The 27,328-nt window shown below is 26.9% G+C and overlaps 1 protein-coding gene across 6 annotated transcripts in view; it reads right to left on the minus strand.

Annotated features, from left to right (window-relative positions):
• Positions 1-10,145: 10,145 nt before the first annotated feature.
• LOC123296569 (phosphatase and actin regulator 4) overlaps positions 10,146-27,328 on the minus strand; it is a 387,108-nt gene continuing 369,925 nt past the window's right edge. For 5 of the 6 annotated variants that reach the window (XM_044878096.1, XM_044878097.1, XM_044878099.1 and 2 more), the window contains 7 exons: positions 13,192-13,392; positions 12,647-12,892; positions 12,306-12,579; positions 11,979-12,011; positions 11,336-11,694; positions 10,997-11,273; positions 10,146-10,370 (listed from right to left, as the gene is read on the minus strand). In XM_044878096.1, coding sequence (XP_044734031.1) covers positions 10,355-10,370; positions 10,997-11,273; positions 11,336-11,694; positions 11,979-12,011; positions 12,306-12,579; positions 12,647-12,892; positions 13,192-13,392 — 1,406 coding nt within the window. In that variant the 3' untranslated portion in view covers positions 10,146-10,354. The remainder of the gene's footprint in view (positions 10,371-10,996; positions 11,274-11,335; positions 11,695-11,978; positions 12,012-12,305; positions 12,580-12,646; positions 12,893-13,191; positions 13,393-27,328) is intronic. The other variant, XM_044878095.1, reaches the window with a different exon arrangement.

The following is a 27,328-nucleotide window of genomic DNA, read 5'->3' on the forward strand; positions in this document are numbered from 1 at the left end:
CCCCCGTTATTCGTTAAACTATTTATATAATTTTTCTTCATTATTATTTAAATGCTATTTACGTAAGACGTAATTTCATTTTCAATTGTAAATAGATATCATGACTTATTTTTATTAATCATATTAAGAATTTTGAATAAAATATTATTTTCTACAACTTTCAGTTGCGTTTTATTTTACTAAGTACCCTGAGACGTTTGTTCAAAATTCCCGTTCTTATGAGCACCATGTTATCAAAGTTAAAAATTCAAACTGCATTACTACGTTTACTACATTATATTATTCAATATCTTATTAGTACCAATTTAAAAATTTAATATCAAAAGAAGTAATCTGCAAAATTTCCTTTTGTATTAGTTCAACGTTTCGCTAACAGGTAGCTAGTTATATCGATTAAAGAAACTTGTGAACACGAACAGCTAACGTAATTTGACCCCCCACAAAAAATTTTTTTCATTGTTTGATTATTAAAATTATTTGTTTGATCGTTGTTCAATATGATTTTTCATGAAAATTTAAAACATTTTTTTTTTGTTATAAATAAATAAAAATCGTTATATATTTTAAATTTGGTTTTATTTTTTAAATTTTCTATCAAATTTTTTCTTTCAGAACAAAATTATCAATTAATTAATTATTTTGTAAAGCCAATATAAAAGTCAGGTGGCTGTGTGGGTATAGCACTTGCTTATGAAACGAAGGTACGATGGTTCGTATCCTGTTGAGGTAAATATTTTTACTTTAACATTAAATGAATTTTTCCTGTTGATTAAATTTTCCACTCTTTGTATAGTTTAAATTATCTATATAACCCGCCCTCTTGCCATAAATAACATCAATTACACATATGTCATAAATCACTATTTTGTCAGGGGGTGGGAATTGAAATAATCATAAATATATCTCATTCTTTAAAATCATATTCTCCTATTACAAAATATTAAAAATATGTACAAAGATGGCTTTGCTATGCTATGAAACTTTTAAATATACAATTTTTTAACAAGAGAACATGTCATATAGTTTATCTCACTCATATTCTCCTATTACAAAATATTAAAATTTGTATTTATAAAATTAAAAAATCGCTCGTTAAGACTAAAATTTGAAATTTTGTAACAGGAGAACATGTTATAACTTTATCCCATTTTTTTAATAACATATTCGCCTATTACAAAATTTAAAAAAAATACTTATGTCCCTTGCTTTTTTGTTGTACATGCTAAAATTTATTATTGTTAAATGAAATTTTATAAGATTTTGTAGTAGGAGAACATGTTATTTCAAAAAAAAAAAAATTTAATTAAGTTAGCCCCACTTTCCTACTTATGTCATAAATCACTCTTCTGTCAGGGGGTGGGAATTAAAATATCATAAAATATACCTCACTCTCTTACTTATTTGGTTCTTTTGGTTCTCATAACAATTATCAAAAAAAAAATTTTCTCTCGGCATAAGAGAAACCGAACCGAGGTACTCACTAACCGGAGGCGACTTGGGTAGCCACTACTCCACCTTTGACATATTATACTTCTCAATAATATAATATACATACCATCATTACTCATCTCTTTTGAATAAACTTGTTTTGTTAAACTTAGTATTTATTTTTCTTTTACTGACTTTTTTCATTAAATTGACCCATTATGTATCTCTTTTTACTATCTTTTTTCTATAAACTTACCTATAAATGAATAATAATTGTAGTTATATGTAGTGATATTGTTAAAAATGTAGGTTCTCTTTAATATTCCTGAAATCGATGCAAAGGATAAAAGGTAAGGGTAGGTATAATATTGAATAATAATAAATTAAACCAGAAAAATTGATAAAAACAATATTTTATTTTATATATTTGTTCATATTCCACCTAAAATAAATATTAATGAATAATAGTTATTTTATACAGTATAAAATCATTTTTCGGGATAACGTTTTAATTTATCTAAATTTTAAACAATTTTATCATTAAATTTTTTTTATCATTTCTTTGTTTTATTTTGGATTTTGTTGAACCGTTTCTACTAATACATATATACAAAAAAATTCATAACGTAATTTGCCCCCCCCCCCCAAAATTTCTTTTCGGATTAATAAATATAATCTTTTTAGTCTATTGTTCGTCGTTTGTTCTTCATTTGAGCATTAAAATCATTTGCTCGATCGTTGTTTATTTATTATTAACTAAACAATTATTCGTTATTAAGTTAAATAAATGCGCTGGGCTAAACACGTTGGACTTATTCGCGATTCCAAGATACCATGTGATACTATTTAATGTCGGTTGAGGATCACTCTCTACTTAATTTTTTTTTTCTAATTTCACAAAATTCTTTTTACTATTTGGATTTTATAAAAATTAGTTAATGTTCTCCTACTACAGATTGTCAAAAGTAGATTTTAAAAGTAATTTTATTTTGATTATAGGAGCATTACCGCGTCTTGAAAATAAGTATGTCCTTTCTTTTTTATTTAGAATTTTATTTTAATTTTGATTTTCGGCGTATTACCGCATTAAATGTCTTGAAAATAAATAAATATGTCCCTTTTGCCCTTTTTCCTTTATTATGGCGTTGAGTTTATACATAATTAAGGTTTATTTTATTGAAAGTTAACAGGAATCAATCAATATCTCTTTAAACGGCTATAACCACTGAAATATAGAGATACTATATTTCAGTGGCTATAACAAACAATTGTATTATTTTTGTTTTAACTGGAATAACAAAAGTCTTTTATTAAATTTTAAAAGAATAATTTAGTGCGTGGACAATAAATAAATGATTCTTAACTACCTCATTTTATAAAATTTGAAATTTGATATTTAAACCAAAATTTGTCTCTTCCACAGGTGATTGAGGATGTAAAATCATGGAAAGTTCGCTTAAGTAATAGGAAAATATTATTGTTGGTAAAAGGATAATTTTAAAATAAAACACAATATATTTAGATGAAAATGTCTTGTTTATTTGGAAGACATTTTGTTCTTATTAAAACAAGTAAAAATTGAATTTATATTAAATAGATTATGTATAAGTAAATACATATTTTTATGAATTTTACTGTATTGCATTGAATTAATATATATAATACCTATATACTGACAGGTTGTCTTTTAAAATTCATATTAATTTATTTCCATACAAATATTCTCGGATATTGGGCTGTTAAAAAAATGTTTCGCCTCTTCATCACACAAACAACATATTTAATAAAACAACCTGTATATATAAATATATGTAAAGCTGACATAAAGTTTTGTTTTTTTTATCACTGACTATTGTAAATGTACAAAGCATGAGATTTTTGTTATTAAAAAGATTTTTTTTGTTCTATTAAATTATCAGCATTTCAATTGATAGTAAATTTAGCTCTTCAAGTTCGAGATAGAGACCATAATTTCCCATTACGACTTGAAACATTGAATAATTTAATATTTTGATAAGATTATTAAAATAATTGGAAAAGTGAAATATTTCGTATTGCTCTTGATTTAGCGTTTAAAAAAAAGAATATTTAACAAATTTAAAATTATTTTAACAACCTTATACACTTTTCGCAGTTCACAATCCTAAAATATGCCAAAGAGATTTATCAATAAACTCTACTTTTTAACATGCAATACTGAATGGTTCTAATTTTTTTTTACGCAGGGCCGTTAGTCTAAATTAATAAAAATTTTATCACATAAAAGTTATTAAATCTGGTTGAATGACGTTATATACTATTAGTAACATTTGTGTTGTTGTAAGAAATATAGTACATATTTTCAATAAAATAAAAATATTAATAGAAAAATTTCCAAAAATTGCGTTTCAGCTTGTTGAAAATATAAAAAAATAGAATTAATTATCGGCTATCTCACAATTGAAAAATTTTAAATATCTCACAATAGCTCTAGATCAGGGATGGCGAACTAATGGCACGTGTGTTATTGATTGCACAAACGCGACACAATATTTTGGGCACGCCGCTGATCCTACGAAAGCACTCGTTTGTTACTTGTTTTTATAATTGTAGTTACATCATGAACAGAGATTACAATTGCTAATGACGCTGATGATAGTTTGTTTATGTATAGCGTGATAATCAATTTCGTTCACTGTATTTTAAGGATTATTTGTGTTAAATTTTTCGTTGACATAACTGTATATATACCATTTGTAAACCATATATTTTAAGGATTATTTGTGTTAAATTTTTCGTTGACATAACTGTATATATACCATTTGTAAACCATTTCGTTAGCCATTATAATGCATGAAGTAAGGAGAGTTTTTATGGACGTTCTTATGTATAAGAGACAGAAAGACTCTTCAGATAATTTATTGTTTGTGATGCGCGCACAATCATATCATTTGATTTAAGTGGGAGTCGCATCACAAACGAGTCTTTCTTTGTCTTATACATAAGATCGTCCATAAAAACTCTTCCTACTTCATAAATTATAATGGCTAACGAGATGCTTTACAAATGGTTTTTTTTAATGATAAATAAAGAGTTTTGGGGTGATAGTATTTAGTATTATTGTTTTCCAATAATCGCGAAGTCAAAAATATTTGACGGCACGTCCATGGCCTAATTAAAGATTTCTTTAAAAAAATGGCACGTTGATACATAAAGGTTCTACACCCCTGTTTTAGACCGATCTTTGTCAATAATTTAAATAGTCGCTTTAACACGTTGTTGTTTAGTATGAGTGTAATTATGAGTTTACACGAGACGTAACGACTGATGAGTTACAAGAGCGAAATTATGGTCTGTAAAAAATTACGATTAATGATCGATTCTCGCAATTATGAAGAATTATGAACGAAAAGTTCCTTGCTCGAATCCTAAGTCTGTGAATTTTGTTCACCTTTCTATTAGTGTATAATTTGGTCAGGCATGATTGTCTACTAAGTTGTGTATGCTGTTTGTATAGTAAAGTTCATATTCGGGAAAAAATTTTTTCCCTTCTAAATTGAGACTTGGATCTAAGCCGAAATTCAACTCAAGTCATGATATAATTGAGAAAAATTGTGAAAATTATAAAAATATTGAATGTTCAAAGTTATAGAGCTTTCTTTTAACAAAATTTAATAGTAAATTTTATAAAGAAAATTGATGAAAAACTTAAAACCATTAAGTATTATGCAATGTTTATCTTATACTCAGAATGGTAATTTGGCAACGATTAAATATTGGTTAAAATTTATAAATCTATATAAATATTTACAAAGACGTTATGAGGCTGCTTAAAAAGAATTAATAGAGTCATACACACGCGTGAATAATTCATGGGTGACACAATAAAATGTGCAAAGAACAAAAAAATTAAAAAAACAAAAACGATACAGACACATATTGATGATTATTGTATACAGAATATATTCTGGTTTTGCAAAAATCAGTCATAATTCAATTTAAAAAAGAAAATGCCATATTTTACGTGTATTTCGTTTGTTTTAACTAATTTTTTTCATTACTAATTAATATTAACTTTTTTATTTACAATTAATAAGAAAAAAAATTAACAATTAAATGCTATTTTTATAAATTAAAGAGAATTTAAACATTACCTAATTAGAATTTGGGCCACTTGGATTGGATGATAAACCCATTTTTGCTAAGATATTCTAACTGATTTAGTATCCAAAATGAAAACGCATAATCAACAAAAAAATTACCAAAACTTGATGTGTATACTACTTACTACCGGTGACATTATCTGAGGGAAACATATTATTGTAGGAATGCGATAATTTTCCGCGTTAAATCGCGGTTTTCAAGATGTAAGCTATTTTATTTCCAATTTTTCTTCAAAAGAATCTGTTTTTTTTTTTTTTTTTTTTTTTTTTTTTTTTTTTGTGTGTGAATTTCCTAAGAAATAATATAACTTCCCACAGTAAAAAGTATCCGATGCTCACCAGAATTCTATTTCTCTTTCTGCTAAATTTCATAAAAAAGACGGTTTATGTTTTTTAGTCTTGATGAAGTAATTCATACACACATCTCTTTAGCATAAATTTTTTTGCCGAATAAGGTTTGGTTTGAGACTATTACCGAAAATTAACTTGTTTCTTAAATTTAGCCCACCTTCACTCATAATGTCTTGAAAATTGTACGATTTTATGGTTGTAAATATTATTTACAACAAGGATTTAGTCGCTACATAAGTAATCGAGAGAGACACAAATCAAACATTAGACACAATTCTTATCAAATTTCATGCCAAACAAATTGAATCATAAAGCAATTTTACCGTAATTAAATTAACGCCAATTCAAAATTTTGCTAGAAAAAAAGTATTTTTACTTCGTCTTTCAAAGATTCGTCTATTAATTTAATAGCAATATATAATATTAATCCGGGTATCGAATTCCAGACCTTGAATAAACTATTATTTTTTATTTTATCAACAATGACTTAATAAACTCAAAAATAAATTTGTTACGTAACTCTAAAAATCTGCATCAATTATTTCACAGTATAACAACCTAAGGTCACAACATCTCGATTAATTATGCTAACGAGTTTTCTGTTAGATTAATCTGAAAAATTAATAAGATTTATTAAATTTTCAATAATTATTAGGAATTCTTAACTTTTTCTGAACAGTTTTGAAAAACAAAATGGAATATTTTTTACACAAAGGAATTTATACGTTCGCCAAAAAATAAAATAATTTTTTTGCCATTTTTATTTTATTAATATTTAAAAAATAAAAATACTGAAAAATACTATTATAAGCATAGTAATGTCAAAAAAATAAAGAGAAAATAAAAGATTGTTCTGTGAACTATGCTCTCCTACTTACAATTATATATAAAATATTTTGTTCACATAAATAATAACTTACATTGAATTACAATAAAACTGTACACAGTTTTTCATTTTTCAGATTAAATTAATTTTTCACAAGACGAAAAAACTCGTTCAATAATAAAACATAGTCATAAGTATAAGTTTTTCTTCTAGTTCACTTCCTTATCTTATTTTGTAAAAAAAAAAATTAGTTTTAAGCATGGCTAAAACATGCTATAAAAATAATTTTGTTCAATCAAAAGAGTATTTTTTTGTTGTTGTATTTCAAGAACAAAAATATGAATCACTTACGGAGACAAATTTTAGTGCATTTATGTCTTTTATATTTTTGTAGTCAAGTTGTTTTTTATTGATACTGTTTTAAAAAATTTCACAAAACAAAACTTATTAGTAGGAAGGAATTGTTTTTATTTTGAAATTCGAATTGAGTTGTAAAAATTTCTCTTTGTTCAATACACAAAGGAACCTTGTATTTCACAAGGCAAATTTTTACATGACAATTCGCAAAGTAGTATTAATTTCTAGAACTATAACTACAAAATCACACAAAAGTTCTTTGATTTTAAGATGATACTCGTCATTTAAATAAATAAATTTTTAAAATCTATTTTCTCAAATATTTTCCCACATTTTTTAATTTTTAAACTCTAAATTTCCGTTTTAATTATTGCATTAACTTAAACTTATATTTATGACTATAAATTTAAAAAACACACAACCATTTAATATTTTATTATTAAATAAAATCATTTTTTTTTAATAAACAGAATAGAAGAATTTTTAATCAAAAACAAGTTTTTTTTTTTTAAATATTTTTCGTTTTTTCATTAAGGGTTAAATACAAAATGTATTTTTTGTTTGTTGGACAAATCAACAATTAGTTTTAAAAAGATTTTAAAAAATAAAAAATCAGCCATCGTGTCACACGCCTTACTTTTACTTAAATGCCACACGATTTTCGTGTATAGAAAAGAAAAACGAAAGAATAAGAGACAAAAATAATAAAAATTAATAATACTAAAAAAATATAATTAAGTATATACATTGAAAAAAGTATTTTTTGATTTTTTGTTATAATAATTTTTAATTATCTAGTGCTATTTACTGCACGAATATCAATCAATCTCTGCTCACTATATTTTTTTTTATATTTATTTATATATAATGTATTTTATATATATCATTTTTTTGGGTTATATATACAACCAAAACAAAGAACGAATAACAAAAATTGAAAGACAAAATTATAATCCTAGCTTCCATATGGAAGTAACAAATATTTCATAAAATATCTAAAAATAAAAGCGTGAAAACGATAGTGAATATGTTGGGAATATGATAGGGCAGAAAAATCTTATGAATTTTTTAATCGCTAACTTTTCCAAATAAGATTAAAAAACAAAAAAATTAACCAGCAGTATAAAAACGTCTCTTTTCAATTTATACAATGATAAATAATGTCTTATATGATAATAAAATAACATGTAAATTAAAATTACGAGGTAGTTTTATTAATTTAAACAACAGTTGATCAATCATTGAATTTAACAGTTTATTTTAGTCAATTCAGTTTTTAAATACGTTTTTACGATTTCAGCTGTAAAAAACAATTCAAAAATGATTGCTGATTTGAGTAACTAACTTGATTAAAAACAAAATTATTTGAATCAGAAAACATTTTTTTTTACCAAGAACTGTTTTATTTTGGATCTAATAAAATTAATTCGTAGACAGATAGTGAAACCTAGACATTATTTTTAATAAATAATGTAAATTTGACAGTGAAGTTTTCATACAACGGTTAATTGTTGCTTTTATAAAAAATTCTGTAAAAATTGCAATTAATCAAAATTGATGTTTGCCAGCGTACCTTTTCATATTCCTACCATGTTTTACTATAATCTTCATCTCTTTATTTTTAGCTATTGTATATATGTATTTGTTGCTACTACGGCAACTCAGACTCTCATTTCCAATCAAGACGCGATTGAAAATGACTTAATTTAAATCATCCAATTTAAAATATTATATCCAATCTTTGTTAGGGAATTCATGTATATATTCTTTTATGTATTATTTACATATGTATATATATTTAAGTTAAGTCTGTGATATAGTGAACTACAAGCCTTAATCGTTGCCTCTTGTTATAAAAGGGATGTGACTTTTTAAATGGGTACGATATGTTATTTATGTTTATCAACTTGTTAGAAGGTAACAGTTTTGGAAGAAATCTAAATGAATATCATATTTGTTAAAAATAGACATTAAAATATTTGTTGCAATTAGTCGGTGTATAACTGATGGGCGTAGTATATATTATTTCGAAAACGAGAATTTAAAGAAAAATGTTTAATTTATTAAATTAATGTTCTCTTGGTAGCAAATTATTAATTATTAGTATTCCAACTCTTTAAATTTATCGCTCCTGTCTCTGAATCTTTATCCGAATTAAAAATGATATGAAATAAATGCTACATTATAAAGAATTTATACAAAACTTCTCCCTGAAACACGCCTAAAGTCAATATAAAGAACTATACGTAAAACTCAACCCAGGCCATCGCATCCAAATACATCGTAAATAAAACGTACTTAAATTTGATTTGTATATTGGATTAAAATATGATTTTATTCAGTAAAGGGATATTTGTTCCCTTTGTAAAAAACTTTGGAAGATTGCGATAAAACTATTCCTCAAAATACAAAGAAAAACTGTATTTATTAAATAGTATATAAGGGTCTTCCGTGATAAGATATTTAATGAAAATTTGTTTGTGTCTATTTTTAACATATCATGAATTTGAAAAGAAGCATTGTCGATCTTCTTGTAAAATTATTTCTTTTGTGTATTTTCGTGTATTTTAGAATTTTTCCGTATAGTTTACGAAAAAACAATTTTTGATTCTAAATTCTGGAGGCTTAGTTTTAGAGAAATTGGCAGTACGATTTACAATTATGGGGACATGGAGTTTTCTATATCGACAAGTCTAAACCATTTGACATATAAATACATACATAATATGTACATAATAATTTGTTAATTATTATAATTGTTATTAATATATTTTGTTTGTTTTCTTAATTTAATAAAAATGTACAAATACAATAATAATTGCACATAGCAACAAATTGTTTTGATGATGGATTTATTAATAATGACGTAGAAGATGACAAACGATGACCATTGATGACGATGATGATGATGAATGATGATTATGATGATGTTTGATAATTCTTGAATATGTTTTTTGTTTATTATTTATTCATTTCATTGTAGTATTTTTATTTATTAATTAGAGTTAATATATATATTTTATATATTTAATAATAGGTAGTAATAGGTGGTGGCAGCAGCTGCTCTCTAATTTTTTTTAAACACTATCAAACATAATATTCTTTTTTTATTATTTATTTATTTTTATTTTTTTGTATTATTTTTTTCATTTCTTATATTTTTTTATAAACAGAGATAAATACGATAGATTACACTCGCACGCATCATCACAGCACTGAGCTTTATTTCATTTAATTTACTTTGCAATTGTCATGGCCTGTGGAATCTGTAAATTAAAAACAAATGTTATTACTTTGTTGAGAAGCAAATTTTAAAGTCAACACGGAAGACAGACAAAAATTGGCTGAATTAGCGGTATATTCAAATTTACTTTACAAATGGGAATGCTGAATATTTTCCAAACAAAAAGTGAATTTTCATTTTAATTACGGAATATTTTGATATAACTAATTAATTAATCTATCGAGCGCAATTTGAAGTTTAGGGCAGAAATTAGAATAAACTGAATCAGTAACTAACATTCAAAAACCAAAGTATGTTCGTAAAATTCGTTTGGTTTAAAATATGCCACTAGTTCATGAACGGGTGATCGAGGAATCAATCTCAGAAATTGAGTATTGCGTATTCCACTAAGCAGAAAAATTTGAAATAAGAATGTACATTTTCATTCAAACAAGATCCAACTAACACAAGAAATAAAGTTTTGAAACTACCAAGAATGTCATGGGTTTGTATACTCGCTTTGGTGTGTGCAACTCTAAACGTCATTATTATTCTGCCTTTGTTAGAAATCATTAGATTAAAGTATAAAAGTTCAGGAAATTTGCTATAAATGTATTTTGGAAATTATCTTTGAATTTTTCTGGGAAGAAACAAGAAATAAATAGATACCTAGTGAGGTGTCGGCTATCCTCGTGTACTGCCATCTCAGAACTTTTAAATTCATTTAATTCTTTACGTATCGCAGCTTTATCTTTTGGTGTTAGTCGCGTCCATGGTTTATCAGCTCGCCTATCATAATCATGCGCTTGTGTCACTTCAATATAATCATTAAACCTAATAATTTTCTTTTCTTTTAATTCTTCTACAGTTGGTCTAAAACTAAGTTTCCTTAATAAATATCGTTTCTTTTCTTCTTTTTGTTTTTTCTCCTCAGCGGGACTTTGTGCTACAAAAAAAAAATTAACGTTTTATAAAATTTTTACAATTTTAATAATTATTAGAACTTACTTTTTAAAATATTTCTTTCAACTAATTCTTCCTGAGTTGGTCTCATACTAAGTCGTCGTATAAGTCGTGCACCAATTGCCTCTTTTGTCTCTTGTCGTTCGTTATCCGATTGTAATTGTAATATATTACGATTAATTAATTCTTGACGATCTGGTCGTAACGCTAGTTTTAACGATAAACTTTCTTTTCGTGCAATTTTTGCTGCTAAACTAATATCTTCAGATGGATCATCGTCTCTATATAAAACAGGTCCATCACCTGAGTCAGTATCAACACCTTCTCGTATTATATATGGCCTAGCATTTTCTTTATTTTCTAGCGTACATGGTAACGTGATACCAAATCTTACAGGTCTTGCGCTAAAATAATTTTCTATATTTAAAAAGCGATTTACATGTATTAAGTTTAGCTTAATTTGTTTAATTCTCAATAATTTATTACGTTTATGATAATTGAGATTTCATTATTTAATCTTTCTAAAATTTATTAAGTTTATAATTCAAATTTCATCCGTTGAAAGACTTTACCTTTATTTAAATTTTGATAGTTCCGAGTGCGATTCCCTGCGGTAAATAAGTTTTCTTTAATTTCAAATCTCAATTCTCAAAACGTTAAAATAAAGAGTGTTAATTTTTATGTTTACCATATTCTAATCCGAGGTCTCAAAGGAGGCCTTCTGTTTGCAAAAATTAAATAAATGTATCAGTATAAAAGCTTGTTCTATTAATTCCAAATTATTTCTTAAAATAATATAAAAAGGGAAAGCTATAGAAACTTTTAGAAAATAGATTTGCGTGATGATACTTTTTGAAATGTTAGAAATAGAAATGTGTCATGAAATTTTTATACATATGTAGGAGGGGTGGGGGTATTTTAGGTTTTTGAATGAATAATTAAAAGCAGAAAGCAACTAAAATATAAAAAAGGGTGTGTTATGTAATTGCTTACAGGGTTGAAATTAAATACTTACTTAAAAGAGGCACTTTGTGGATCTTGTCTAGAAGTGAGTGGTCTATTTTCTTGTGTGGGAGTATTTTGTGGCGTGGCTGGACCACTACCACTGCCTTTCTTTTTGAGCGCCGATTTAAGCGGAATGGCATTGAATTTCGGTTCTTTGGCTGGTATTTCATCAACACGTGATGTATCAATTGCAGGATCCGGTTGTGACATGCGGAACATATAACGTGGATCCCCATCGTCATCTTCATCGTCATCTAAATCTTCTGGATCAATGTCATCTTGATCTAGAAATTGAAAATATATTTATCATTTACTTTTATTTGGATTATTTTGCTAGTTTCATAAACTTACCATCGTAATCATATTCTGGAACATTGACTGTACCCTGTCGTAAAGTTAAAGTAGGACTTGGTGAACTAAACATGGGCGGAGGAGGTATTGGGCCAATTTCAGATACAGGTATAGGGGGTTCGGGAAGTTCTGATAATAAAAATGAATTTTGTTGCGGATGTTGTCCAGGTATTGGTAAATGATGCATATGCCTTTCCTGTGGAGGTGGTGTGCTTCCTGGTGGACCTGGTTGAGCATTTTCAGGAACTGTTAAAAAATTAAAAATTAAATTAACACTTATTCTTCACTTGAAAAATTCAAAAGTCAAGTAATTTTTCTGTGCAGACGAACAAAGTTTAAAAATTATGAAATTAAAAGGTTTCTCTTTCTACGAAATTGGTAGCGGTTCTTTTAAGAGTATCAGAATTAAGTAATATTAGGGGAACTTATATAATATTGAAATCCGATTTCCCAAGTCGAATTATAAAATGGGAAATTTTTGATTTATTCTTCTTATTTTTGCCAATATAAATTATTTTTGAGATAATAAAAAAAAAACCACTTACAGTGTTCATTATGGTAACATAATAAACGTCGTGTAATTTTTCCTGGACCCAGTGTGGACGGTCTTTCAGGTTTATTTGATGGAGCACCCGAATTTGCATCGTTGCCAGGTCCTCGGAGACATCCCATACTACTGCTAGAGTGTTCTGTACTCGGGGATACCGCTCCATTGGCAGATTGGTCAGTCTTATCCTTTTTCGGCTCTGTAATAAAGAAAAAAATACAAAATTAATACAAAATGATCATTAGAATAACTGTGAAAATAAATTGACTTCCTTTGAGAAAACAAATTTTAGGGGTGATATTTTTTAATATTAAAAATACATTACAGAAAAGTATATTTTAATTGCATGTAATAATTCTTCAAATAACTGTTTCTAAAAATTAAATTGTAAGTCACAAACCATTATTCGAATAAAGCATATTCAAATATGGCGTAGGTATTTAAACATTTTTAATGAGCATACTAATAGCATACAAATTATCTCTTCAGTTCAATGAGACAAAAAATCCACTATCTACCATACGTATGCAGATTATGTACGAGTGTTGGACATATTTAACTTCAGAATGAAAGGTGAAAATTTACTTCAGGATGAAAACAGGATTTTCGGTTAAATTTTTTGAAATTATGGATTATCCATAGTTTAATAATAATACAGACAGACAATTTTACATCGTGAGCGTCAATATTCGCCTTTGCTGAAAAGTCCCTGGAAGGCTTTTTAGCATTTAAAAAGGCTATCTAAAATATACCTCTCGTTGGAATAAGTGAATTTTTCGGTGCTTTTTTAGACGAATTTTACTCCAGCTATATTGCACAAGGAGAAAATTATTGCAAAAGTATCTTCTTTGCTCCAATCTCGGCATTTTGTATTCCTGACTACCTTTCTTTCTTTGTATAAACTTTTGATCTACTCACCAAAGATTACTAGAATCTATAGTTTCAGGAAATTTAAAGCCATTTTTTGTTAGGAACGTACGGAGTCGTTTTGATTCAGACGCGCGTGTTTTAAGATATAGGTAATAAAAGAAACTGAACAAATTTCTTTGGTACGGAATCATAAGCAATGATTATATTTAAAGCAAATGTGGTAAATATTTTTGAATTAAAATAACATATCAATAGTATTTAATGTCTTAATTAATTACAAAAATAAAATTAAAATTTTTGATACAATCTTCTCAATATTTTTGTTATAATCCATTTTGATCGTATGAATTAAATTCATTCAAAAAAGTATTTATTGAAATGTATTTGAAGCGGATGTTATTAAGAAATTTCATGAGCCAAAAAGCGTAGGTTTTTTGTTTGAAATAAAATCGTTTCTTGTATATTTATATACGATTGTTGCACATTAAACATATACAATAAATTTTACAATAAATATTTATGCATTTTGGAGAAATAATTATTCCTCTTTGAAGAATATTTCAATGTTTTCTTCAGAATTAAGCTACTTTAAAATAAAAATAAAAAAAGATTATTATAGACATTTATAAATAAAAAGACATTTTTATGTTTTGACGCTGCTTTTACGAAATATAGTTTTGACGTTCCACGAAATTTTTGTAAGTGTCATTGATAAATTGATTTTAAAATTTGAGGTTTGGTAAACTTTCAAGCGTTCATCATTTACGATCTTTAGCCTAGGACTTCAACTAAGATAAATTCGAGTTAATCACAATCATAATGTGGCTCGAACGTAGATTTTTCCACCGAAAAATCTAGCTGATAATAATACATACAATTAGGTGGACGATTTTAAACTATAATAGCTAATGGCTCGTTTTGTAGTTAACCAATCAAAAAATAACTTGCAGAATTTGATGGGGGACATCATATTCTGACATCAGTTTGGACCTAATTATTCGGGTTTCGTTAATAGCTAATTTTAAATGATAAGAGATAAACACTATTTTAAAGTTATTTTTTGATTGGTTACATACAAAACGAGCTATAAGCGATTATAGATAAAAATGGTCCATTCTGTAAGTCACAAAAGTCATATTTCTGGAGAGACTGCCGGGGTATTATCGGTGTACGATGACTTCGAACTAGACGTTTTGTATGAAAGTAATTTGATTTAACACCTTTATTATATTTTTTGTATGACATTATGAATAAAATTTTTGAGAAAATATTTCCATAATTATCAGATGTTCCATCATTTTAACTAAAATGATTTTCTTTGGACGCAAAAATACAAAATTTGAACTTATAAAAAGATTTGAATAATAGTTTTAGAGATGTAACATTAGATTTATATATTTCGTTATATTTGAGACGATATTCGAAAAATTTGAACTTACGAACATCAACTTAATTTATTTGTTGATTTCGTCTTTCTAAAAACTTTCCAAGTCGAAATTTCTACACAAAATTTTGATACAAATAATAATTTAAACATTTTATTTCGGCTTCAATAATCAAACTATGTGTAAAATTTTGAAGAAAAATTGTATTTTCGAAAGAAAAATTTTATACTCAATAATTTGATTTTGTTTATTTCAAAGACAAATTTTTTATTTATTTCAAAGATAAATTTTTCATTTATTTTTTGTTTATTGCGTGTGTAAATAATGAAGAAACATATGAAAAAGGAAGTTGATAAAATAATTTTGTCGTTGTGTCTATGTCTACTCTGTGTGTGAACACGTAAGTGACAGATTCATAAGATATTTATAATAAAAGATTTCAATCGAGACACGATATACCAATTTAACTATAAGGGTTCATCTCGAAATTGAGATGAAATCATCAATGCGGCAAATTATTTATTTCATTTTTCTTCTCTTCATATATGTTAATAAATCAAAATAAATAGATAAGAAAGAAATAAATATTTCTGTGTTGTTTATTTTTTTAGCATACCGTACCACATAAAAAAGGAGGATCTTTTAACGCCAACAAATTTTTGTCGCCAAAAAATTAATACAAAGAAACTAATTTTTTGGAAAATATTTAGATTTAATTATTTCATAAATTTTCCTTCTTTATGCCCGTCTAGTTAGATTTGTTTTCGGACAGAATGCAGTTCGAATATAGATATAAGCATTGAATCAGAGAGAAAAATAAATATGTGATTTTAATGGTTTTTAAAAGAATATTTCAGAACAGTAGAACCATAATGGTCCAAGTAATATTTTTTTATTTGTGAAAAGAGAAAGAAAATGTGTTTTATCTACACCCGTGAGATAATAACTACGTATTTCCAACCAATCAAATTAGCCAAATTATTGTCCAAATCTAAGCTAATAAAAAGTTACTACAGTAACTTTTTTAACGTTCTAGTTTTCTTTATAACTCATGACAAATTTTAATTGTGATACATGTGATAAAGGATTATTAAAATAATTGTCGCTGTGTAAATTTTGCAAGCGAACGTAAAAGGTGCTCTTTTTTTTATAAAAAATAAAATTCGTTTTTACACATGAAAAAATAATTCTTCATGAAGTAAGAGTTTGGGAAAAATAATTTTTCAGGACAAATGTCACTTGTATGAGTGTGGTGTCGAAGAGTTATGAAGAATTACGTTTTTTTCGTGCCAGGATGCCAAAATCTTTATTTTAAGAAAAATGATACTTGCATCACTATGGTTTTACCATCGTTATTTAAGGACATCTATTTAAACATCAAACTCATTTATTTTAATTGCTTTCGTGAATACAATCCAAATTATTGAAACGAAGAGTTCGTTGTCTTTTGCAGTGATGGCGTTGTTGAATCGAAATAATGACGCCACGTATAAAACAAACCATATTTTAATTTAATTTTTTTATTTATTTAATATATTTAATTTAATTTTCTACAAGATAGTAAATTATAAAGCATTCAACTTCTTTCTCAATTAATAGCGTTAGTTGGCCACGGTTTTTAAGTGAAATAAATAAGATTGTAACTCTACTTAAACCGCCAAGCTTTTTATGGATTAACAGTTGGAAAGAAAAATTATTGGCCATTACAAAGCAAAGAAGAACAAAGTTAGTTTCAAAGACACAAACCTTGTACAAGTATTGAATTCGAGCTAAGTTTTCAGATTCAATCAAATTCTCACTCTGATTCATAGCTGGCAAACCTTAGATGAACAAATAACATTAAAAAGTTGTTCTTTATAAAAACACAACATTTTTTTTGCTTGAAATTTTTTTTTTGTAAACCGAATACATTTAATTAGGTAATGTTTAAATAAAACACACGAAATAACAATTTTGATAAGACAAAACAATTTTGGATAAAACTTCTTAGTCCATTTTTTGCCTAAACTGTACGGTTGGCTGAAAATGTTTCGAACAAAAAATGTTATTGTTTTAATCAATAACAACTTTATATTTTAAAGCGTTCATCTATCTGTTGCCAGTTACGTAGTAAGTAGGATGAGTTTTTCATTAAGGCTAAAAACTTAGATCAAGTTTAATGTCTGCGTTAGATGTGCCTCCTAATCATCAAGTATGGTGGAAGGGATGGAAAAAAATTTATTTTATAACGCTTCCAAGATTTTTTTTTGTAAATATTCTCGAAGATAATAAATGAGAACTCTAGGATATTTCGAAATTTATATCTATTTTGGTAATAATATTTCAAACAAGAAAGAGCTTCTTTTCTGCTTCCAATTTCTATCACTAATGCGCATATGTATAAAGAAAATAATTGCATCTTTTAGAAATAGCAACTTCAAAATTTTTGTTTACTTTTGACAATTTTGAAATCACTGAATCTTTTGTCATCTACGTTGTACTGTTTTTATATTTATATTTCTCTCCTAATAACCTCATTTTGTATGATGAAAAAAGGGACTATTTTGTTTTTCATATTAAAAAAAACATATATGTTCTCATTCAAAAATTAAAAATGTAAGCGTGTGGTATTTTCACTGATATCATAAAATTTTTGCGCAATGAATTTTTGAATAAATGCCAATAGTATTATAGCAAAATTTTTTTTCTACATGTTATTATTATTGTTGGTATGAAATGATTCATTTGAGGCCACCGGCCACAAGTGACTAAAGTATACACATTTTTTTAATTTCAATTTGTGTTGTTTTAAACATTTCAACAAAAATTATAAAATACATAATAACGTCGTTGAAAATTTTGCTAATTATTTTATTTTGAAAATTGTTCGTATGTTTTATGACGCGTGTAATTATCGTTAGTAATTTGGTTGATTTTATCAATAGTCATTAAAAGAATGGAATATTTTTAAATTTCGAAATGATATTTTCAGCATATTTCTAAAGATATTTTCAGTATATTTTTAAAATCTGACATCTAAATTAACTTTTCAATAATTAATACCTAAGAACGGAAAATGACGATTTGTTACAGAGGAGAAACAAGCTTTTATTTAACTTGCTATGTATTTTCCCATTTTCTCTGGTAAAATCCCAAAAGCTAAATAGGGTGTTTATTGTGTAAAATAAAAATGAATTAAGTTGGCAATTTACGTGGCTCAAGATCTCATTAGGCGCAGTATTCCTAAATCCCCTCTCTCTATTTATGTTTTTATGTTATAAATGTGAAAGTAAAGTTGCTTATTTGTTGGTTTGTTTGTTACGCTTTCACGCAAATACTAATGAATGGATTTGAATGAAACTGTATAATAATATAGCTGATATATCAGACCACATGAGCTATAATTTATAAAGATATATTAAAATAAATTTAAAAAATTATCATAGTAAAACTTTCAATGGGCTCATTAGAGAAAATGTTAACACTGCCCTTTTAATGTAACAAAAATTCCCACTTCAATATCTCTTTTTATTCATCGTTGATTTTACAACGGGATAATTCTTCTAATGTCATATTCGTAGGTGTAACAAAAATTGATAAAAATCAACGGTTATTACTAAAAACTTCGATAATCTACTTCAATATCAAATAATATTAATATCCCCCTCTCTCGATTCAATATGATTAAACGGCGCACACATGATAATAATCTCTGGCATTACATTAGAAACAATTAAATGTAAATTTCTCGTGTCAGTGAAAAATTTCACACTTTCATCATTAAAATTTACATTTCGATAAATTAAAATTTGACATTTAAAAAAAATGCATTATTTGGCATGTTTATATTTTTTAGGGCTATTGGCACAAGGTTAAATTCGAATAAAAATTATGCCAATATGAATCTGTGTTAAAAACATGATGTCAAATTTAAACATATGTTTTCTATAAATAAATAATCAAAGATATTTTTGATGTAAATAGAAGTTAGAAATTTTCAAATGGTTTTCTTTAATTGCTTTTAAGAGACAAAAATTTGAAATTAATTGAAAATACATCCTTAGTATATCCGGATCCGTTAAAAAAACCAGACGATGTTGTGATATGAGGTATTTAATCCTTATAAAAATATGTTTTCGATATAAACGAAATGAAAAATGGTGAAACGCTTTTCGAAAGTGCACTTAAAAAATTTTAAATAAATAAACGAATCAGATACCATTTTTTTATTCGGTTATAAAAAAAAAATGATGTCGAAACTGTGATCGGAAGCTCTGAATCACAATAAAAACATAAATTTTTCGGTATAAATAAAATTAGAAATTGCGAAATGTTTTTCGTTAAATTTAAGAAATCAAAATTGGGTAGGAACAAACTGATGTCTTTGTTAGACATGGGTTGTAAAAACGTAACCGTGTTGAATCTGAATCTCAATAAAAAAACATATTTTCGATATAAATGAAATTAGAGACTACAAAACGCTTTTCGAAAATCTTTGAGATTAAAATTTGAAATGAATAAATTGATCGTATACCTTTTTTATACCCGGGCGGTAAAAAAGCAGCCGGAGGAGTGATAGGAGGCGCTGAATCCCAACTAGGTACAACATCAGGCGTAGCATTCTGATGATGACACTGACCATGAAATTCATTAGAATTATCAACCAAAACATCATCTTGATGATATGTTGTTGGTATATTTAATTTATTATTTGCTTTATCACAACGTCGTCGACGCCGAATACTTCCTGGTGCGAATGTTTTTACCGCAGCCAAAAAACCAACACCACTCATAATTAATGTTTAATAATAATTTTTTATTAATTAAGCAACAAGATATGTATTTTTTAATTTCAAAATAATTAATAGACGGAATTATATTTATTAAATATATTTATTTAAAGCTTTGTTTTATTAAAATGGTGATATGATAAAGCAAATTTTATTATATTATTATTTACTAATATTCTAAATTGAAGCGTGCGCGTTATAAATTTTATTGTTTGATTTATTAATTATAAACTAATTTAATTAATTATTATTTAAATTGAATTACTTTTTGTGCAAAAATTAAAATTAATTAACAATTTTAAAATAAATATTTATGTTTCGTTTTCATAGTTTTTTAAATATAATAAATATATTAAAAATAATTTTTATGTAATTATATCACTCCATATGGAGGTGATGTGAAGTTTTCGTTTACTCAGTTCATTATGGACGATTAATTTACGATTAATATTTACAAATATACAATCTAAAAATGTCGACATGTTTTTAAAAAATAAATTTTTGTTTAGTTTATTAGTTATTGCTAAATATTTATTAAAGGAATGTGCTTTTTTTAGTTATTTTCACGTATTTTTAAACATTTTCACAGAATTTGTTTTAAAAACACGGTGGGGTAGTTTTTTATAGTTTGTTATGTTCGCACATAATAACAGAGCGTTGTTACATTTCTGAGATCACACATTAATGACAGAGAGATTTGTAGCGTCAACACAACAGGTCGGTGTAAAAGACGTTGAGAGACTGCGCCTCATAGATGAGATACCGCCGTTGTGTAGTCTCTCCTAGTGGTGCACCAGGAGCTCCTCTCTATCTGATATGATGACGCGGTGGTAGCGGGAAGGTCATCCCAGACAGAGACAACATATAAAACAGGGAGCGGCACAATAATGTGTAGGTGGTCGTATATATGTGTACACGTATATACGGTCGACGTATATACTATACGATGGTTTCAATTCATACGATTATAAATCCTCAAGGTTTTCCGGGACTATTCATGCTTAACATACATGTTTTACAAGTCCGGTGATTTTTTTTTTCAGTTCCATTAAAAAAAAGGTTTTCAGGGTATTTTTTTTCTTTTTCTGTTCATATGTGTGAGGTTTTTCTAAGGTGATGTTCCTGGGGGATGGGGTTGTGACATTGAATAAAATATTTTAATCACAGTTTATAAATAATTATTATGATTTCATGGTCTCTTAACGCCTACCTTCTTCAAACTTTTGTAGGTATACGTTTGAATATTTAATGTTTATTCAAAGGGGTAACAATTTTTTATGGAATTCAAGTTTTCAATTTTTCCAGGTTAAAATATTTTTTGAATTATATTGGCAAATAATATTGGATAATTTATTTTTTAATTTTAAGGACGTTAACTACTTGCGTGGGAGCAACCCTCCGGACGAAAGCAAGAATTTTGATAGATCGTCATTCAGAGAATTTAAAATCAATGTTTAATGTGTGAGATAGATAGATAGAAATTTTTATAGCGTGCTTAGGACGTAAAAAGTGAGGTCAACTTCGTAAATAAGCAACAGAGGTCAATTGGGTCTTGGGTCCGTAGGACCCATCTGGTAAACCGTTAAAGATAGAACAAAATATTAAATGTAAAAAATGTTCCTTATAAAAAATAAACAACTTTTGATTGAAACATTTTTTCGTAAACATCACTGAGAGTTTAACCGTGAGAGCGCAACTTAAGCGCAAATTGTATAGTATGTATTATATGGGAATATCGGTTATATATGTATGACATGTATGTATGTGTGATGTGACAGAGTAATCAACACTGTCTATACATGGCATTTCATCAATTAACTCAGTCAATTGTTTGTTTTCACTTGTTCAGAGTTAAATTAACATTAAATAAGATTATAATAATTATATAAATTAATAAAAATTTTGAAAAAAGAACCGACTTAAAAAGTATCGAAACCTTTTTCTGAAATAGGTTTAAGATTACAAATTACTAATGACAACTAACACTATCTATACATGGTATTTCAACAATTAACGCAGTCAATTGTTTGTTTTCACTTGTTAAAACTAAAAACTTTCTAGAGGCTTAGAAGATTTGAACCGCTTTTATTGGAATTTATCAATAGTAACTGTCGTATCATAAAAAATGTTGAAGAAGCTTATTATTGCACCAAAATATATATTCTCCGCGTTATTTTAGGGTTGGACCGTATCCTCACACTGCAGTTTGTATGTATATAGAGGTGAATAATTGAACAATTCAATATCAATTTTTCTTTAAATAGGCATTCAAAAATATTAAGTAACATAAAAATAAAACTTGATTCGTATAAGTGATTGAATCAAAGAGCGAAAATAATCATTAAAGGAAAAAACAACCAAGCTCTGTATCTTTTTATAACTTTTTACTTCTTGAACTACTTCTTGAAAAGGAGGATAAAAGACAAGTCATTTGTCGTGGTCTAGAAAGTAAAATTATCATAGACAAAACTTTGAACAGGCTATATGGTAGCCAGCCAGTAATTCAACTATAAATGGAAAATTTGTTTCAATTTAACAATAAATTCCTGCTTGTAGAAAGAATAACATTACCATTTATAAGTTTTTGAACGGATTACAGAGTGTTCAGAAATTAAAACCATTTAAGAAATTAGTAGGTATATGCTTACTCTACACCAGAGGTCCCCAAACTATTTTGTCTCGTTGGCCACTTGCCATTTTGTTCGGCTTGTGTGAACCCTCTAATTAGCTAGTTTTCTATTTTTGAAAATTCATCAATTTTGAATTGAACTTGGACTCTCTCTTTTATATCTCATAAACCCCCAATTTTTTTCGCTCTCATAGACCCTTTGTGGGCCATTGTGAACCCCTGAGGTCCTTATGTACCACTTTTGGAATCAGCCCTCTACATCAATTACATATCACAAAAGAATCTTTCGCTAATTATCTTTTTGTTCCAACGTTATCTTTAACACAAGACGTTTTTGAAAAACTAAACTTTGTTATCTGCAATTTTCAAAAGCGAATGTAAAAATCTTGTCTTAACTAACTCCACTAATGTTTGTGTACAGAGCCTAAGTTCATAACGAAAGGTAGTTCTCGAGATAAAAGTAAGTTGAACTACTAGATTAATACTTTTAATGTGGTTTATTTGTTTGAAATATTGACAAATTCCTTCTAAACCAGATGTGTGTTTTATGTAACGCACTATGGATTCTTTGTTAGATTACGTGTTTTTTCGTTTTTCTACCATAACATAATCATATTTATTTTAATAAGACAAGAAAACAAGCCAATTTGAGATGATAAATGATTAATGAATTTCAGTAATCAATCATTCATTTTTATCGTATCTCATGTATCTTTTCCTTTATTTTTCTTTTCTTTTTACTTTCCTCTCAATTAATCTATTTATTTAAGTCAACAATAATTTATACAACACAAATATCAAAAAATAAAATAAGAAATAAAGAGTATTTTGGAGAGTTTTTTTGGAGTGGTCATTATTTACAAAACATTTAATAACATTATCAAAAATAAAGTGTGTAATAAATTTTGAAAACCATTAAAGTTAAAGAAGGCGGAAATATTTGAGTATTGTGTGCACATTTTTGGGTTGAAGTAAATAGTGTTTTTTTAGAGGTTCACATCTTTCAGTAGGCAAAACTTTTTTGTTTGATAACTCATTTGAAAGCAGAAAGTTGCTATGTATAATTGATTAGGAAAAATTTCAAACATCAAATTTGATTAAGTTGTGATGTAAACATTCGGCTTAATATTGTCATGGATAGAAAGCGCGTATCCATTTATAATTACATGCAAGGTATACTGTTCAAAAGTATTTTTTAATATTCTTTGATTTTGGAACTTTGATCTATTACATGAAAATCTAGTTGATATTGTGATTTAACGATATTGTGAGTAGTTTTTGAGATACATCGTTCGTCAATAGATTGTCTATAGATATGAGATACATAAAATGAACTAAACAACATTCTAATTTTTTAATCGATTACAAAATTTATTCAACATTCTGATACATTTAAGAAAAATATTTTATTTTCAAAAATTTTTTATTGGACTCGCTCTTTCTTCAACTTTAAACATGGATTTTAAAAACATTAAACATAATCGAAAAATTATTTACGAATATAAATAAATAACCTGAAATACATTGAAATCAGTTTAGTCATATTTATTACACTAATAAAAGATTTTTTGTTTGAGAAATACAGGGTGGATTATTTTAATCTATGGCTAATGCCTAGTTTTTTTAGATAAACAATCAAAAAATAATTTACACAAAATTTTGACATCAGTTTGGACCTACTTTTCCGGATTGCTTAAATAATCAATTTAGATTTTCTGGGTTGCTTTAATAGTCAATTTTAATAGGTAGAATAATACTTTAATTAAGAAAATTGATCCGCATAAAAAAACATTTTTTATTGAAAACATTTTCTCGAAAATCGTTTGTTTTCGGAGGAAATGCGACTAAAAACTAAATCGTTATTGCCTTTAATCGAATGAAAATAAGATAAAAAAGAAAAAATACCTACGCTAGCTTTAGAAAAATTTTTTAGACAAAATTTATCAAAGACAATAAAAGCCATTCCGCCGAGTTAATAACTTTTATGCCCAGGTAAACTTTCAAGATAAGTTTTCGTTCGATTAAATGCAATAATGACATATTTTCTGAAAGCTTATGATTTTCGAAATGAGGATCAACTTTCTAATTTAAAGTGTTATTCTTTTCTATCTTTTTCCTTTGAGGATCTAAATTGACTATTAAAGGCACCTGGGGAACTAGGTCCAATAATAAAAGGTTTAATTTTGCTAGAGTCGTGTCTATTATACAGTTAACTTTCAAACTGACGTTTGCAACAAAGTTTTCAACCTGGCCATAGACGTTCAACTCGGTTGTCAATATTACATATTTTCTCAACAATGTTGTGAACCAAGTGGAATATGTATTGGGACGCCTACAAGAAAATTTTGAAATCAATGGCATTTTACAATTCCAATGTATACTCCTATGACTAATTTTGAATACAAAAAGTTAGTAGTTACACCATTAGTACCACAGTCTATGCGCATTGATTTATCACCAAATTCGAGCACAGCAATACAAGCAACAAGCAAAAAATAAAACAAATATACAAACATTTCAACCATTCATAATGATAGATAGAATATGCCTATACAATTCTACGTTGGTGTAATTAATTAGTAATTAATAATAAAAAAACCAACAAATTGAACGATAACGAATATTACTCAATATTTTGCGTACGTAGGAGGTTTTTGGATAAATTCGATAAAATAATTTTAATGAAAATGCATATATTTAAAATCAATAATGAAAATATTGTTATAGTAATTTTGTGAAACAATTCATAGAAATATTGTTACGTAACAGAATTGTAACATAAAAAAATTGAGTGAATATGGCCCTTGGAGGATAAATCAATAAATTTTTGACTAAATTAATTATTGTAAATTCATTGAAAATTTATACACAGTAAAAACTGGATAAATAAAAACGTTTACTTGACTTACAAATATTTCTTGAGTTAACGTTCGCAATACTTAACTCAATGAGTATTTGAATGCTTAAAAATGAAAGTACATAAAGTAAATAAATATTTTTTTGAACCAAGAAAAAAATTTACTGGGCGTAATGTACAGAAGCCATGAGAACTCATACCCAGAGTATAGAAAGTTAGCTCAATCATTTATGTGGTAAACGGTAAAATTTTTCTTAAAATATTGATAAATTCTATTAAATTAATCAAAAAAATTTCTAATTTTGTGATATTGTAAATTATTTTGTAAATAATATTAGCCTGAGTGCCCGCCAGCACACATTGTCCAAGACACACTTCTAGAAACTCTTAATTATTCTTTGTCTAACAACTTTTTCCTCTAGATGAAACATGTATATTTGTAGTAAGAAAATTATCACAAATGAGTTATTTTGCTTCACAGAGCCCAGATAATGTTTAATTTTATTAAACTATTTTTATTTAAAAAAAAATCCGCTTTTTCATAAAAAAATTGAAATTTGTTTTTTGATTTATATGCAACTTTTGGTTCGAATTTTCGGTGAGAAAACAATAGTTTTCAACCAGAAAATAGAAAAAAAAAACAACAAAATGGTGTAACAACACAGTAATGTTATTAAAGTGAGATACAAGTATAAAGTTAAGACTCCTTCAAAATAAGAAAATGTTTTTCACCACATGCAGGAGAGAAATCAAGAAGGAATCCCGGGAAATGTTTTGACTGGGATTTTCAATATGTATAAAACATATTAAAAGATAATATTATATGTATAATACATGTATTGAAAAGAGTTAGTTATATATTTTAGAGGTTATGTATTCTATATATCAGTAATACCAACATTGTATTTTATATACCATACTACCCCACATCAAGACGAATTCATAGACCGATCGTTACCAGCAAAATCACATTTTATATCTTTCTCTTCTATATAAGTCTATTTCTGTTGTATTTGTATATCTATAGAGGGGTACAGGAATGATAAGGGGTATATAAACATATATTTCTTATGTACAGGGTGATTTAATATTTATGATTGGGTTATATGTGTGAATGTGTGTATGCATATAAATTGATACTTATAAATCATTCATGGTGTTTTGAATTGATTTAATAAAAAAATATTTTGTTTGTTTTTCTGATTATTTTCCATGTTTTACTTTAACTAAATTATGATTTTCCCGAAAAATGTCTATAGCCAAGTTAGTTTAAGAAATTTTCTTTATATTTATTCTGTTCAATGAGAGTTCGATTACACAAGTAATATATTGGAAGAAATTAACACAAATTTAAATAGCATTTAGTTTTTTTGCCATAGGTCCCATAGATCCAATTACATAATTATTGAAACTAAAATGATCCCAGCAATGGTCGTTGACATTGCAAGAGGGTAAAAAGAATTTGCTACAATTATTTTTGTGGTTAATTATTTTCTTAAATATTTAAAATTGCCGTTATTTCCGGCAATTTTAAATAGCCACCATACCGTAACAAGTCCTTTTAATTCTCATGCAAAACGTCCCGAAGATCAGTATTGTGCCATAAACGGGTTGCCATACTATAA

Source organism: Chrysoperla carnea, chromosome 3 (assembly GCF_905475395.1).
Source record: "Chrysoperla carnea chromosome 3, inChrCarn1.1, whole genome shotgun sequence".
Classification (NCBI taxonomy): domain Eukaryota; kingdom Metazoa; phylum Arthropoda; class Insecta; order Neuroptera; family Chrysopidae; genus Chrysoperla; species Chrysoperla carnea.